We start from the raw sequence: 14,447 nt of genomic DNA on the forward strand, positions 1-14,447 counted from the left end.
TTTAGTCATATTCCAAACTAGATCCTAATTTGCATATGCACATTTTGCAGGGGGAAAAATTAGTGCAAACCATGTACCAAAAAGTTGCCTATTTGTGTAATCACGTGATCTAAGGTCACGTGATTCAAAGGGTTGTCATTCGGTTCAGCCAGGAACCTGAATCCTGCCAAAAAATTCCAAACTGAACCCAGAATTGCTACTGAAGCTTCTTAACAATATTTGAGTGCTCTACCTGTTATCAATGTAACTTTTCAGGTATTAAGACCCCCTGCTCAGGGTCAGAACAAGCCATAGGTAAATCCAAAAATCGTTGTACAACACTGATCCATTGTTGCGATTGTAAAAAGTGGATAATTGGCTCAAAAGGTAGAAATGAATTCAACTTTTCCGGCCACACATGCCAGATAAAGGGCTCAGTGTGGCCCAAAACGTTGCCATGAATCAATGTCTACTGAAGTTTCTTAAGGCCTCCTTTAATTTCACAATGCTCTCCATTTTCTATTACAATGTAAGTGTAGCCATTTGTGAAGGCATGTTTTTTTTAAATAAATTTCTAAACATGTTTATAATAGTTTATGAAACTTAACACAGCATAGTTTGCAGCACTTGACACTTTATTAAAATTATTTTATAATTATATATAATAACCAGTGTTGGACTGGGATGCCTGTGGCCAACCAGAAAACTTTTGGCCACAGGCCCACTCTCCAAACTGTTTTTCCTTCTTTTGTCATTCACTTTCTTTATCTTTATTTTTATCAGCCCCTCCCTCCATTTCTTCTCTTTATTCTTATTTAGACATGGGGCAATTGCTGTTGTATAGGCATACAAGGCAAATAGTTGGGTGAGCAGAAGGGCCCCCCAGGGAGTTTTTCTGGGTATCCTGGAGGGCCAGTCCGGCATGATTATAACTATCTGTACAGTGATTGTTTTGTGTTGCAGTGTCCAGCAGAGTAGACTGAAAGAAGGGCAGGAAATTTGTTTGTTTTGAATGTTCTGAAGACTATTCCCTACAAGTGCAGGCAGAACATAGATTGTAAACCTTATCCTGTCATCCCATGCTGCCCCCAACATTTTGAACGTTAAACTAAAGAGATCATTTTCAATAAAGTAAATAAATTTAGATTTTCATTCAATTTCACCGAGATGTGAGGAGAGTGATGCTCTGATCTGATAACTGAGGAATGAGTTTGAAGGAAGAGATATCTCATCCTGGTTCTACTACTAATACCTCACGTACAGCAGTCAGGCCCGGACTGGCAATCTGTGGGTTCTGGCAAATGCCAGAGGGGCTGCCACCTTTTCTGGAAAAAAAATACCGGCCTTCCTATATTCTTGCTGTTTTTTTCTATTAATAACAATGGCATCAAGCATAATTTTTACCGGCCAGGTGGAAACCCTATATAAGGTGTCATAGAAAGTCAGTATTTAATGGGGTGTTGGGGTCTGTTTGGGCTGATTGGGCCTCTGTGTACCTGAAATACCAGGGCCTATTTTAATTCTCAGTCTGGACCTGACAGCAGTTCTGAAAAGGTTACTTCCCCTGAATATTCTCACCTGAGGGATACTAATATAGCATCTAGAATGCTCGGAAGATCAGTGGGGCTGCTGAGAGATAATAGAGTGTGTTAAGAACTGTGTGGATAGAGGGCAGCAATGTTGAATTCAGCTGGCAGACTCAGAAAAGGTACTTTAGAGCGGTATTTAGTTTTTACAACAATGAATCCCAGTAGGGGACTGGTCCCAGACAGATATATGCTGTGTTTTGGTTAGCGTACAATTGTGGCAAGGATTTTTGTTTAGTTTGGTTTATTCAACTAAAGTTGTTACAGACTGCAACTTTATGTAAAATTTCATTTTAGCCAGAGCAGAGTGAGGGATGGCGTTCGGGGAGATTGGTCGCCGCAAAGACGAGGCGATTAGTCGACAGGCGACTAAATCTCCCCGAAATGCCCAGTGCGAAAAAACACTATTTATTATTGGTAACTTTACTGTGTAATACTTAAAATATAGAGAACACTAAAGGAGAACTGTCATGAGAGATACATATGCATAACACACTGTTTTTAAAGTATAAAATATCAAGTGCCATGGCCTCTGTGGAGCTACACAGTGTGGATAACACCATTATTTAGTTATAATAAATTCCGAACTTTGAAGTATACTCTGTGCGTTTCTGACATGGGGGAATAGGTTACAAAACAAGATTTAAAGGTGTTCCAAAAAGAGATGCTTGCCATGTTTATCCTCCAAGTGCTTCAACTCAATTATTAAAGGGAAACAGATTAACCATCCAACTTAAGGCTACACCATTACCTTAAAGTAAAACCAAAAATTTAAAGTTTTAGAGTAATTCATATATAATGTACTGTTGTCCTGCGCTGGTAAAAGTTCTGTGTCTGCTTCAGAAACTTTACTTTAGTTTATATAAACAATTGGGTAGCTGTAGGAACAGCCATTCAATGCTGAAAGAGAAAAGGCACAGGATACACAGTAGAGAACAGATAAGCTCTGTAGTAGACAATGGGATTCTGCAGTGCTTATCTGTTATCTAGTCTGTGTCCTATGCTGGAATGGCTGCCCCCCTATGTGGCTGCTGACCAAAACAAGCTCAAGGCTTTTTGACTTCTCAAAGAATTTGCTGTTACATAGAAAATGCTAACCCTAACTTTTAAGATGTAATCTTCGTTCTATTCCAGACGAACCTTAATCCACTGCAGACACTTTTGAATAGTAAATGTGAGCAATTAACAAAATAGCAACATAAACTACTTACTAATATTTTCTTGGCAGCACGCCAAACTATAGCATACCTCCCAACATTTTGGAAGTAAAAAGAGGTACAAAAATGTTTTCGCACGTAGCGAAGCAATTTTTTGACCACACCCCTTTCTGTGGCCGCACCCCCTATTACCATGTTCATTTTACAAAATCTGGCAAGTTATGAAAATTTGAAAATAATTCTCCTTATCTTTACTTTTTTTTTGTGTCTCAAAATTGTTACAAAGTATCTTATTTGCACCTGTTAGCTGTTCTGTGCGATCGGCTAAAAGCCAATTAAGTTAGAAACTTTGTTTCTTTTTCTGGCTGTTCAGTGCAGAGAAAATAGGGACTTTCCAGGACAAATGAGGGACTGCAGGTTGAGCTGTCAAAAGAGGGACTGTTCCTCCAAAAGAAAGACAGTTGGTATGCTATAGCAAAGTGTGGATATCTTCAATAATAATCTTTCAAGAGGAAAGTTGACTGCATGATGATGAACCGAAAACAAGTCCATTTTCTATTGCAGAAACTCAGATTTTTGAAGGTCTGGAGCCCTTGAATGCTCTATAGACACCCGGATCTGGAATCTGTCAATTTGCTTTCAATATGGGGATGCACACCTGAGACTTTTAATATTGATATTGTAAACGAAAGTTAAGTGTAATAAATAAGCTTTTCGATAGAGGGATGGAAGTGCCTGTTCAATGTTTATAGAGATGTATAGAATAGTGTTTTAATTTAAAAAACTTCAATAAAAAAGTTAAAAGAAAAAAAAAAAAAAAAAAAAGTAGATTGTAAGCTGTATGAATCCATACTAGCTGCAAAATAATTCTACGGAGTTCATTTAATTTTTTAAAAGTTTTTTAGCAGACTTATGGTATGAAAATCCAAATGATAGAAATAATCATTATAAGCATTCCTAATAAAATGTCCTTTACCTGTATGTTTGGGAAACAAGTAATCCCTTTCAAGGTTTGTGGTGCCTAAACAAGACTTTGCAGTGATCCAGGAAGATATATTAGGATTAATATTCCATTAGGGGACTAAATTATTCCCCAAAAGTGTATTGGTCTGCTATCCTTCTACATGATTATCACCTTGTGACGGCTGTGGCTTTGAGCTACTATAAATCACATATGTACAAGATATTACCGTGTTGTGTCTTTACCCCACCAAACACAGCTGAATAGTGATCAGTGCCTCAAAAGCATGAAGGCAGTAAAACTGCTTTGCAGTACTTAAATGTACAGGCCAATGTTATTTACAGTCCATGTTCAGGTCAGCAACATCTCACACTGGTACAGAAATACATCCTGTGCTTTATTTATAAGCTTCAACACTGAAATTCCCTTACTGAAAGCATTCAGAGGCAGTGTTCATAAACTATATTTACTGCTAGTGAAGGAACGAACCGCATGCTAAAATAACACATTTCCAGCTGAACATATTACTCTAAAGCCTTGAAAGATAGATGAGGCCACACATTATAAGGGTGCAGAATAAATGAATTACCAAGCACACTCTTTGGGTGAAAAAGAAGACTGGTCCATGAATAAAGCTGGCCATAGATGTGCAGATTTTACCCTTGTCTGACGAACGATCGGACGTCACAATCTTCCAACCAGCTACTAACCATTCAGATTAAATAAAGCAGTAAAAAAAAACAACTCAGACGATGTTCTGCCCATGACAGCATTTCAATAGTGGGAAAAACACGGTGCTCCAGAATAAATTGTAAATGACTCACCGAGTAGAAAATGTGGTCCGGGTGCACCAGCCCCAGACCCCCTGCTTTAGGGAGCAGTACGGCAAGGAATGTGAAGAAAAAGCAGGGCCGACCGGCACTCAAACAGATCCACAGGACCAGATAGACTATCTTATACAAAGTTAAAAAATGTATATCTGCATCTCCATCCGCCCTACGTGTTTCACACCCAATTAGGGCACTTAGTCATGGGTGCGAAACAGGATGAACCATCACAGACATAAAATCAACACCAAATCATGTCATATACCAGTGGGGCAACACTTCTGCAGTCAAAATCACAAATCTTCAGGACATGAAGGTCTTAATTATAAAAGGGAACTTTAAAACTGAACGGGGAAAGGAAGATTTATGAATTCAAATGTATGGAGTTATTTAACACATTAAGACAGAGCTTTAATTTAGGGTCAGGTTTCATGTGTGACCTGACTGAATATGACCTGACTGAATCCAGACACCTGGACTATTTACAAGTACAACCCATCCTAATTCATTGGTGCTCTGAAAGCTAGCAATGTATTTTAATTGTTAGCCAATATAGGTATCACTTCTACTTTTGTATTTTTTATTTGTTATTTCTAATAAAAAAAAAAAGATTTTTAGGGATTGATGGCTGTTTTCTGATCCCGGTTATCGCTTAGTTGTAAAAAAAAATATTAAATGAGACAGCTTTTCAATAGCGCTGGCTGTTTAGATTTGGTTATTTGTCCAAAGGTGAGCATCCCCTTTAGTGCAGTAGAGAAAAAGAATACATCATTCTCAGTCCTAAAGGAGACTAAAGGTGGCCATACACGGGCCGATAAAAGCTGCCGACAGACCGTGTCGGCAGCTTATTGGCCCGTGTATGGGGGCCCCCGACGGGCTTCCCCGATCGAGATCTGGCCGAAAGTCGGCCAGATCTCGATCGGATGGGATTAAAAATCCCGTCGGATCGCGGCCGCATCTGTTCGTTGATGCGGTCCCGCGATCTGACCGCCCGTTTGGCGAACGCTAGGATCCGATCGTTGGGCCCTAGGGCCCACGATCGGATCAGCCCGATATTGCCCACCTCAAGGTGGGCATATCGGAGGGAGATCCGCTCGCTTGGCGACATCGCCAAACGAGCGGATCTATCCGTGTATGGCCACCTTAAGTCTAATTTTCCTACCATGACAACACACGCAGGCTTTTGATTTCATCAAAAGCCACTAAGCCTACACATTTCTGGACTGGAGAAGACATCCATGCATGAGGCGAACATCCAAATGCCTGATAGATTTAGATGTTAAACCAATCTTTCATTAGCGTTAATAGCGTAATGTTTCTTTGTGAGGCAACTTTGGTAAGCAAAAGCAGCATGTGGTAAGGAAATTAGGAATGTTCTGCCCCCATAGCACACAATGGAGGAAAATATCATGTGTACTATAACCCTAAGTATGAGTGCCTCAGGTCTAAACAAGTTAAAATGTACATAATTTGCAGAATGATCCTGTGATTAAACAATACAATCAGGCTAGTGATTTTAAAAGGATTACATTAAGAATTTTCACCTTGCTTACTTAAGTACCATTAAATGAAAAAAGCATTCTCTATTATTTCCGTGCAGAGTATATAACCTCTGTATAATAAAGACCAAAGGTCTTGCCCACACCCTAAGGTTTTATATTATGCTTCACAGCCTTTACTGCTGACAGTTATGGCCTTGGGCTGAATGCAATTTAAAGACTTTTGAAATAAAATTTAACCACTAAATAATTCTGCTAGAAATAAATCTTTCTAGATGTGCCAACGTATTTTATGAATCAATTTACATTACAAGGTTGATGTTATTAAATTTTCCATATAGCTATTCATCATTTAATGGAATCAATTATTATTAAATATCAATTAATGTATAAATAATAGTCTTAACATCTGTATGTCAACAAGTGACGTCTTAAAACAAGTCTGTAGAATGTCAATCAATTAAATTTTGGAATTTAACTTCGAAAAAAAACAAAACAAAATTTTTTTTAAAAAAATTCATTCAGGGCTTATATTCAGTAATATTTAGATGGATAGTCACAAATCAGATATCTAGAATGGGGAAGAAACTTCATGTGAACAAAGTGCAATTACTCATTGTTTTCCAGTAGGAAGGAGGTACAACAAATTGTATAATTGTTTTATTGCTCTTCAGCTGCTAATTATCCAGGATAAACAACACATGACAATTAAATCTCAATGGAGAGAAAGTAACACTGCAAAGTGGTTCAACTTTTTTCAATTAGTGAGAAGGCTGATGTGAATTACAAACAGGGATGGGCTTTGGAAACTGAATGAAAGGGATAGTAACCCCCACCCCAGGAATGTGGCACTGTCTTTCACCAGCAGAAGGGTTAATGGATAAAATTGATTTCTCTATCAGCAAGTTCCTACAGTGCTACAATAAATCAGCATCAGGGTGTATGCCCTCAAGTCACAATTCTTTATTACAAGTCAAAAGGGATCAAAGAATAATCAGCAGCATATGAAATCTATAACCCCTATAGAGGTTTACTGATGCTTGCGGGCAGTGGTTTGTCTTACAATTGGCTTCTCTAGCTGGCAAAAAACAACATGTTGGACAGTAAACATTACAGAACCTAGAGACCTGAACATTGTGTTATTTGTTAATCTGACACCATAATTTCTACACTTTTAATGTTTAATTAAAACAACAGTGGCTGTAATTAACCCATAGCTACGCAATATGTTGGCGCTATATAAATACATGTTAATAATAAAATAATAATTCTAGATGATCATTTTGTTGAGGAATTTAAATGTCTGCCTGGGGGGAAAAAAATTTTTTTTTTTTTTTCACAAGACAGATTTATAGTTTATGATGTTTTACTTTTTTTTTTTTCTCCAACTCTAGCGGTATGTTGCTCATTAAGGCATATACATATGGAACAGCATTAAAGGGCAAATAAACCACAAATCACAAATGCAATTTAAGGTGGCCATACACGGGCCGATAAAAGCTGCCGACAGACCGAGTCGGCAGCTTATTGGCCCGTGTATGGGGGCCCCCGACGGGCTTCCCCGATCGAGATCTGGCCGAAAGTCGGCCAGATCTCGATCGGATGGGGTTAAAAATCCCGTCGGATCGCGGCCGCATCTGTTCGTTGATGCGGTCCCGCGATCCGACCGCCCGTTTGGCAAACGCTAGGATCCGATCGTTGGGCCCTAGGGCCCACGATCGGATCAGCCCGATATTGCCCACCTCAAGGTGGGCATATCGGAGGGAGATCCGCTCGTTTGTCGACATCACCAAACGAGCGGATCTATCCGTGTATGGCCACCTTTATTTAGTAGTATTTTGGCACAGAGCACTAAGCCATCTGCTTTCCTAAAGGTGGCCATACACAGGCCAAAAAAAAAGCTTCCAATAGAGCCAAAAACCCGGCAGCTTATTAGCCTGTGTATGGGGCCCTATGACAGGATTCCCCTACCAATATCGGTCCAAATATTAGGTTAAAACTCCCATCGTAGAGAGGACTTCATTGGTTCAGTAATGGGGTCCTTGCTCCAACCGTCTGTATTCCCACCACTGTGATCCAAATAGCAATCAGCCCGATATCACCCACCTCAAGGTGGGTATTTCAGGGAAAGATTTGCTCATTTGGTGACCTTGCCAAATGAGCAGATATTAGAGCGTATGGCCACCTTCACCTCAGGGTGGAGCATAGAGTATATATATATATATATATATCCTGGGTGGGGGGCTGCCCAGGAGAAACCAGGAAGGTCAGGGGTGTAACTTAATAAATTAAAGGCCTCTTTTCCATGAAAAGGATATACTGTAATTGTTTTAGGATTTACCTGGCTTTGGAAATATGTATATACTGCAGCTATCCCAAAACAACTTGCAAATATTAAATAATTTAACTGAAAACTAAAGTCAGAACCTAGCTTTCATAGTGCATACTCCTGGTCACAGATCACCGATGTGACGCAGTCCATACAAGACTCACAGGATCTAATTACCCGTTTAAGAGGAGTAACTTTAAGGAAGGTTCTTGCACTGGATTCCTTGCTGCTTACTGTGAGTCCATAAAAAATGAATAACCAATAAAGAATAACCATTTTATGGTAGTAAGATCTCAGCAAAGTTTTCAGGAACAAACCCCACTTTCAGAGTAGCCACCAACCATGCTACACAGCTCTGCATCTGGCACACAAGAATAAGTTCCATTTGGGTTATTCACTTAAGAAGGTAGGACTGTGTAGGGGCCAGAGTTTGTAAAAATTGGCTTTTTTACAATCTAGTGGCCAAAGTCAAGCAAGCAATGCTTTGAATTATCAAAACCAATACGATTCCTAGCAGAAAAAATTGCTTTGTTTCTTGCACATGTATAAGCATATTAAAAAGAGTGAAAGCTTTTTTACAAATTCTACAAGTTAACTTCTGTCTCTCATATACTTAGCACTTATTTTAAGGAATAATTGCATCTTTGGTTACATCTATTTTTATCTAAAATGATTTTACTGAATGCATTCCCCATTCTTAAATTTACCATTTCTGGAATTGCTCATAGCTCTTCCCAGTACTACAGATCGTATTCTGCCAGTCACCGGACAAGCAACTCAAGCTGAATTCGGAGTCGGGGGAGTAACTAGAGAGGAAGCAGCCCCTGTGGCTGCAGGGGGGCCCAGGAGGTATAGGGGGCCCTATGAGGCCCTACTTGATGAGCAATTTCATTATATATTGCTATAACATGAAAACCTCTGGATATTTTTGGGGCCCTAAAATAAATTTGATGTGGGGCCCAGTAACTAGTTATGCCACTGTTCAGAGTAATGGAAGAAAAAAATATCAGGACTGGCATGTATCAACAGTAAACTCAAAAACAGTCTTGAGTGATCTTGTGTACAATGCCATTAACAATCTGTCTTGTAGATAGATTAATATAACATAAAGTTGTAGGCAAGTAATTTCTACCCACATTGGCACTTGGAAACAAATACCCATAGTTGGTTGGGAACTTTGGACAATTTTGAACATACTACTTGACCACCTGGTCATACAATCTCTTCTTCTGAAGACCATCCTGCAACACTGTCCAAAGTGAAAATCTGAATTGCCAATGCACCCTCTGGCTTTCAAACACATTCCATTGTTAGTGCCAATGGAACAACAGCATTTAACCATACCTGTGCTTGCCAATTTTACAGTACCTGTTGATACCTTGGGGCTTTGGTCAGTGTATGGCCACCTGTTGCTGAACCTCAATTATTGTATTGGTTTTGTGAATGTCATTGCACTGCAGAATGTGAAGTTTCCCGTTATAAAACCGTTGCACATCAAAACTTTAATTCGTCCCCCATAGAATCAAGTTTACAAAGAAGCACTCTTAGCACATCAAGCCTAACAAATAGCACATGCAACACAATACACAAAAAATACACAATAAAGCCAGCTCTTTGGCTGGGATAGCAACATAAAGAGGCTGCAGTTGTCGTAACCCCTTATGCACTGGAATTTAATGGAAAGCTCATTTTAAGGCTCCAACACATCAGAACCAAGACAAAAAGCTTCTATCATGTACACACTCTCCAAAGAGTTAAAACACAGGGCTGCAGCTTCAGTATACAAGAGTCTATTGCACAACAACAGTGCCAGACTGTTGCAGGAAGCATAAAAGGAATAAGCAACACATAACTAAATTACACACCTCCTTATAAGGGGCTAGATACACACTAAGACAACTCAGCACACAAGGGGGCAGTTACACATAAGTCACACACAACATACATTATTTCCATACACAAGTGCTAAGCACAAACACAGCTTTGACGCCATAATAATGGCACAGAGAACAACCCCACAGCTTTGACTTCTACTACTTCCAAACATTTATATTTTTACAGAAAATGTGATTCTAAGCAAACCCCTGGGATTACTTCAACCACAGTGTCTGGCCACAAATCTAACTGGACTACAAAACAGTTTCATTCTCTATACTAAAATACAAGTTATTGGTAGACATTAGCAGGCAACTAACAGAAATATACTGCAGGTACAGTAACGAGCAGAATCCCCTGACAGACAGGCTATAGGGCCAGGGGTTAGTCATGTGTTTCGAACGCCTGAGCTGCATGTGTGTCGTCACACAGAGATAGCATAGACAGCTCAATATTTTATAAAGTAACTTTACCTGCATGTACATACCGTGAGCCGGCGCAGGCAGGGAATCTATGCTAGGCGGACAATTATTTTAAGCGAGACATTGCCCCTGCTGGGTGCAAGTGAGCGCTGTTAATGCAGCTGAGTAGTTAGAAAATCGCTCGATGCACCTCGCAGCAGATCTGACTTGACTGTATTTCATTTCGCTCTTTACCTGAGACACCAAAGGGACGAGGGTCTGCTCCACAGATTTAGTCTTGATTTCCAATCCCGTATCAATGCTGAAGCCTGAGGAGGATGAGGAGGAGACCCCACTGCTGCTGCAGGGAGAAGTGGCCATGGTTCCAAGAGGCTTTTGCAAACACTTCCAGGCTTTGGACGAAAGGCTCTGCTACGTGTGACTTTCCCTGCTGCTCTGGAGCCTTCGAATACTCTCCCCTACTCGTACTGCTCCTCAGAACCCCTAATCAAGGGTCGCCAAACTACAAGTACACAACGAGAGACATAACAAACCAAAGCCCCACGCTGCAAACCTGAACCTCTCTGCTGTACAGTCTAAGCTTCCACCAATTCCTCCCCCCAGTCTCTCTCTCCTCCTATTTCACCTCCCACTTCCCAGCCCACTAACGAGAAAAAAATCCTTTGGCCTGCAACTTTCCCATTCTTCTCAAATTCCTTTCTGCCTGTCCTAGGTGAGCAAACACAGCGCAGTGGAATCGACTCACAGTCCAGCCGTGGGGCTCAGCCTTTATCTGGGAGATTCCACAATTAGGTTCTTTTTTAAGCGACTGAACCAAACAGCATAAATGGGGTCACACAGTAATTCATTCAGCCGTTCCCATGTTTACTATCCTCCACAGTTATATCTGTGTGCAGTTCACCAAGCTCTAGCCGCCTATTTCGTCATCATCTATCATTTATGTTAGTATTATAAAGTATAAATTACTTAAAACTTTATATTAAAGGGATACTGCCATGGGAAAAAACATTTTTTTTCAAAATTAATCGGTTAATAGTGCTCCAGCAGAATTGTGTGCGGAAATCCATTTCTCAAAAGAGCAAACAGATTTTTTTATATTCAGTTTTGAAATCTGACATGGGGCTAGACGTATCGTCAATTTCCCAGCTGCCCCAAGTCATGTGACTTGTGCGCTGATAAACTTCAATCATTCTTTACTGCTGTACTGCAAGTTGGAGTGATATCATCCCCTTCCCCCCCCCCACAGCACCCAAACAAAAGAACAATGGGAAGGTAGCCAGATAACAGCTCCCTAACACAAGATAACAGCTGCTTGGTAGAGCTAAGAACAACACTCAATAGTAAAAACCCATGTCACACTGAGACACATTCAGTTACATTGAGAAGGAAAAACAGCAGCCTGCCAGAAAGCATTTCTCTCTTAAAGTGCAGGCACAAGTCACATGACCAGGGGCAGCTGGGAAATTTACAAAATGTCTAGCCCCATGTCAGATTTCGAAATTGAATATAAAAAAATCTGTTTGCTCTTTTGAAAAATGGATTTCAGTGCAGAATTCTGCTGGAGTAGCACTATTAATTGATGCATTTTGAAAAAAACATGTTTTCCGATGACAGGATCCCTTTAACTTATAACAAAAAGGGTCTAACACAAATTTAACAAACATTGTTTACAGAATAAAAATAAAAGAGTATGCAATGTATTCATTAAAAATAAAGGTCAAAATTAAACTGCAATTAAAAACTAGTGTTTGTTTAAACATTTAGGCTCTTACTCAGGAGCGTTTATACCTGCCAGGACAAAATTCATTCTATTTCATTCTGCCATATGCAGGTGGGACGCAATATGATGCGCACTTGCATGCGCCTGCATGTGTACAGCTCCAGAAGAAATCAAGGAATGCATTTTGTCCTGTGCTCCCCTGTAGTGGAACACACTCAAACTGAACACAGGGGAGTACAGGTACAAAAAAAGAGCCCTCAGTGGTGGGTATAATATTATTCACAGTGGCAGGGCTGGAACTAGGGGTTGGCAGAAGAGGCAGCTGCCTATGGTACTTTTATGCCAGTGCAATATTTTCTATAACAAGCTACAATAAGTGTTTAAAAAAAGCCAAAAAGTGGTGCCAATATAAGGCCTTTCCTGTCAGAAAATGCTTTCTGGAAGTCAGGGTTGGCTGGGCAGCTACCTCTAAAATTGTCTTTTGCCTACCCCTAGGCCGCACCTCTTAGTTGTACTCCCCTTCCCTCTGTCGCTGTCCCTCCCTTGCTGTCCCCACTACCCTCAGTCACCCTCCCTCCCCTCGCTGTCCCTCCCTTCCGTCGCTACCCTCCGTTGCTGTCCCTCCCCTCCGTCGCTTTACCACCTCCTCCGTCCCTCCCCTCCATCCCTCCGTTCCACCCCTCCGTTGCTTACCCCTCCATCCATCGCCATCCCTCCCACACGTGTGCAGGGGCGGGGCTTGCCGGCCTGGTTGCCTAGGGCTCCGGCCCTGCACAGTGGGGTTTCCCAAACCCTGAAAGTTTTATCACAGTTATTAACACTTTCCTGACTTCCAGAAAGCATTTTCTGCCAGGAAAGGCCTTAAATTGGCACCACTTTTTGGCTTATTTTAAAACACTTATTGTAGCTTGTTATAGAAAATATGGCACTGGCATAAAAGTACCATAGTGCAGACATAATATATTTTGACGGATTTCTCTTAAATCCTTCTAATGCAAGAGATCTAAAGGCCTGCACTACAGAGAATGTGTAAAGTCGCCGCCTGGCCTGTATTTAAACATCTGGCTAGTAAAAATGATGCTTGATAAGAAAAAGATAAAACTATAGGAGGTCAGTATTTTCTGGCAACCCAAAGACAGCTTAACTTTAAACACCAAAATATAGTACGTCAGTGACAGGCTGTCACTTGCTGACAATGCATTAACTATGTGGTTAGCAGTAAAAGTGGTGGTTCACTTTTAAATTAACTTTTAGTATGTTATAGAATAGAATGGGGGTCACTGACTCCTTCTAAAAAAAAACAGATGCTCCGTAAAGCTGAACATCTATTGTTATTGCTACATTTGATTACTACTCTGGTCCTCTTCTTTTCATATTCTAGTCTCTTATTCTTATCAGTTCATGGATGCTAGGGTAATTTGCACCATAGCTAACAGATTTCTGAAATTGCAAGCTGCAGAGTTGGTGAACAAAAAGCTAAATAACAAAAAACACATAATAAAAACTGAAAACCAATTTCATATTGTCTCAGAATATCACTCTCTACATCATACTAAATGTTAATTCAATCCCTTTTAAAGGAATAGTAACACCAAAAATGAAAGCATTTTAAAGTAGTGAAAATATAATGAACTGTTGCTTTGCACTGGTACAACTGTTGTGTTTGCTTCAGAAACTCTACTATAGTTCACATAAACTGCTGTGTAGCCATGGAGGCAGCCATTCAAAGCTGAAAAAGGAGAAAGGGTACAGGATACACAGAAGATAACAAATATGCTCTATAATATCCAATTGAATTCTCCAGAACTTTATCTGTTATCTACTGTGTATCCTGTGCTTCAGAAGAGATTGAGAGGGTCTTCATTTTGGGGTCTATTGACTGAGGAGTCTGCACCTGAGTAGTCTGGGCAGCGCAAGAGAGGAAGGGAGTGAGCTTGCAGAGGATTTTCAGTTTTCTGTGGGTGAAACCCTTGAATCTCTTGTTGTATCCAAGCCAAAAAAAAAGTGTACCCGGTCACCAGGTACCAGAGGACAAGTGAAATCCTACTCAGAGATGGCCAAGGAACATCTGAAGAAGCAGGGACTACACCCT

The 14,447-nt window shown here is 40.3% G+C and overlaps 1 protein-coding gene across 1 annotated transcript in view; it reads right to left on the reverse strand.

Moving 5' to 3' along the window:
• The window catches only part of ctnnal1.S (catenin alpha-like 1 S homeolog), a 147,936-nt gene extending 136,779 nt beyond the window's left edge, over positions 1–11,157 (reverse strand). Inside the window, 1 exon segment of the mRNA NM_001093144.1 lies at positions 10,870–11,157. Within this exon segment, the coding sequence (NP_001086613.1) occupies positions 10,870–10,995 (126 nt within the window). The 5' untranslated portion in view covers positions 10,996–11,157.
• Between the last annotated feature and the right edge of the window lie 3,290 nt (positions 11,158–14,447).

The sequence above is a fragment of the Xenopus laevis genome, chromosome 6S, assembly GCF_017654675.1.
Source record: "Xenopus laevis strain J_2021 chromosome 6S, Xenopus_laevis_v10.1, whole genome shotgun sequence".
Classification (NCBI taxonomy): domain Eukaryota; kingdom Metazoa; phylum Chordata; class Amphibia; order Anura; family Pipidae; genus Xenopus; species Xenopus laevis.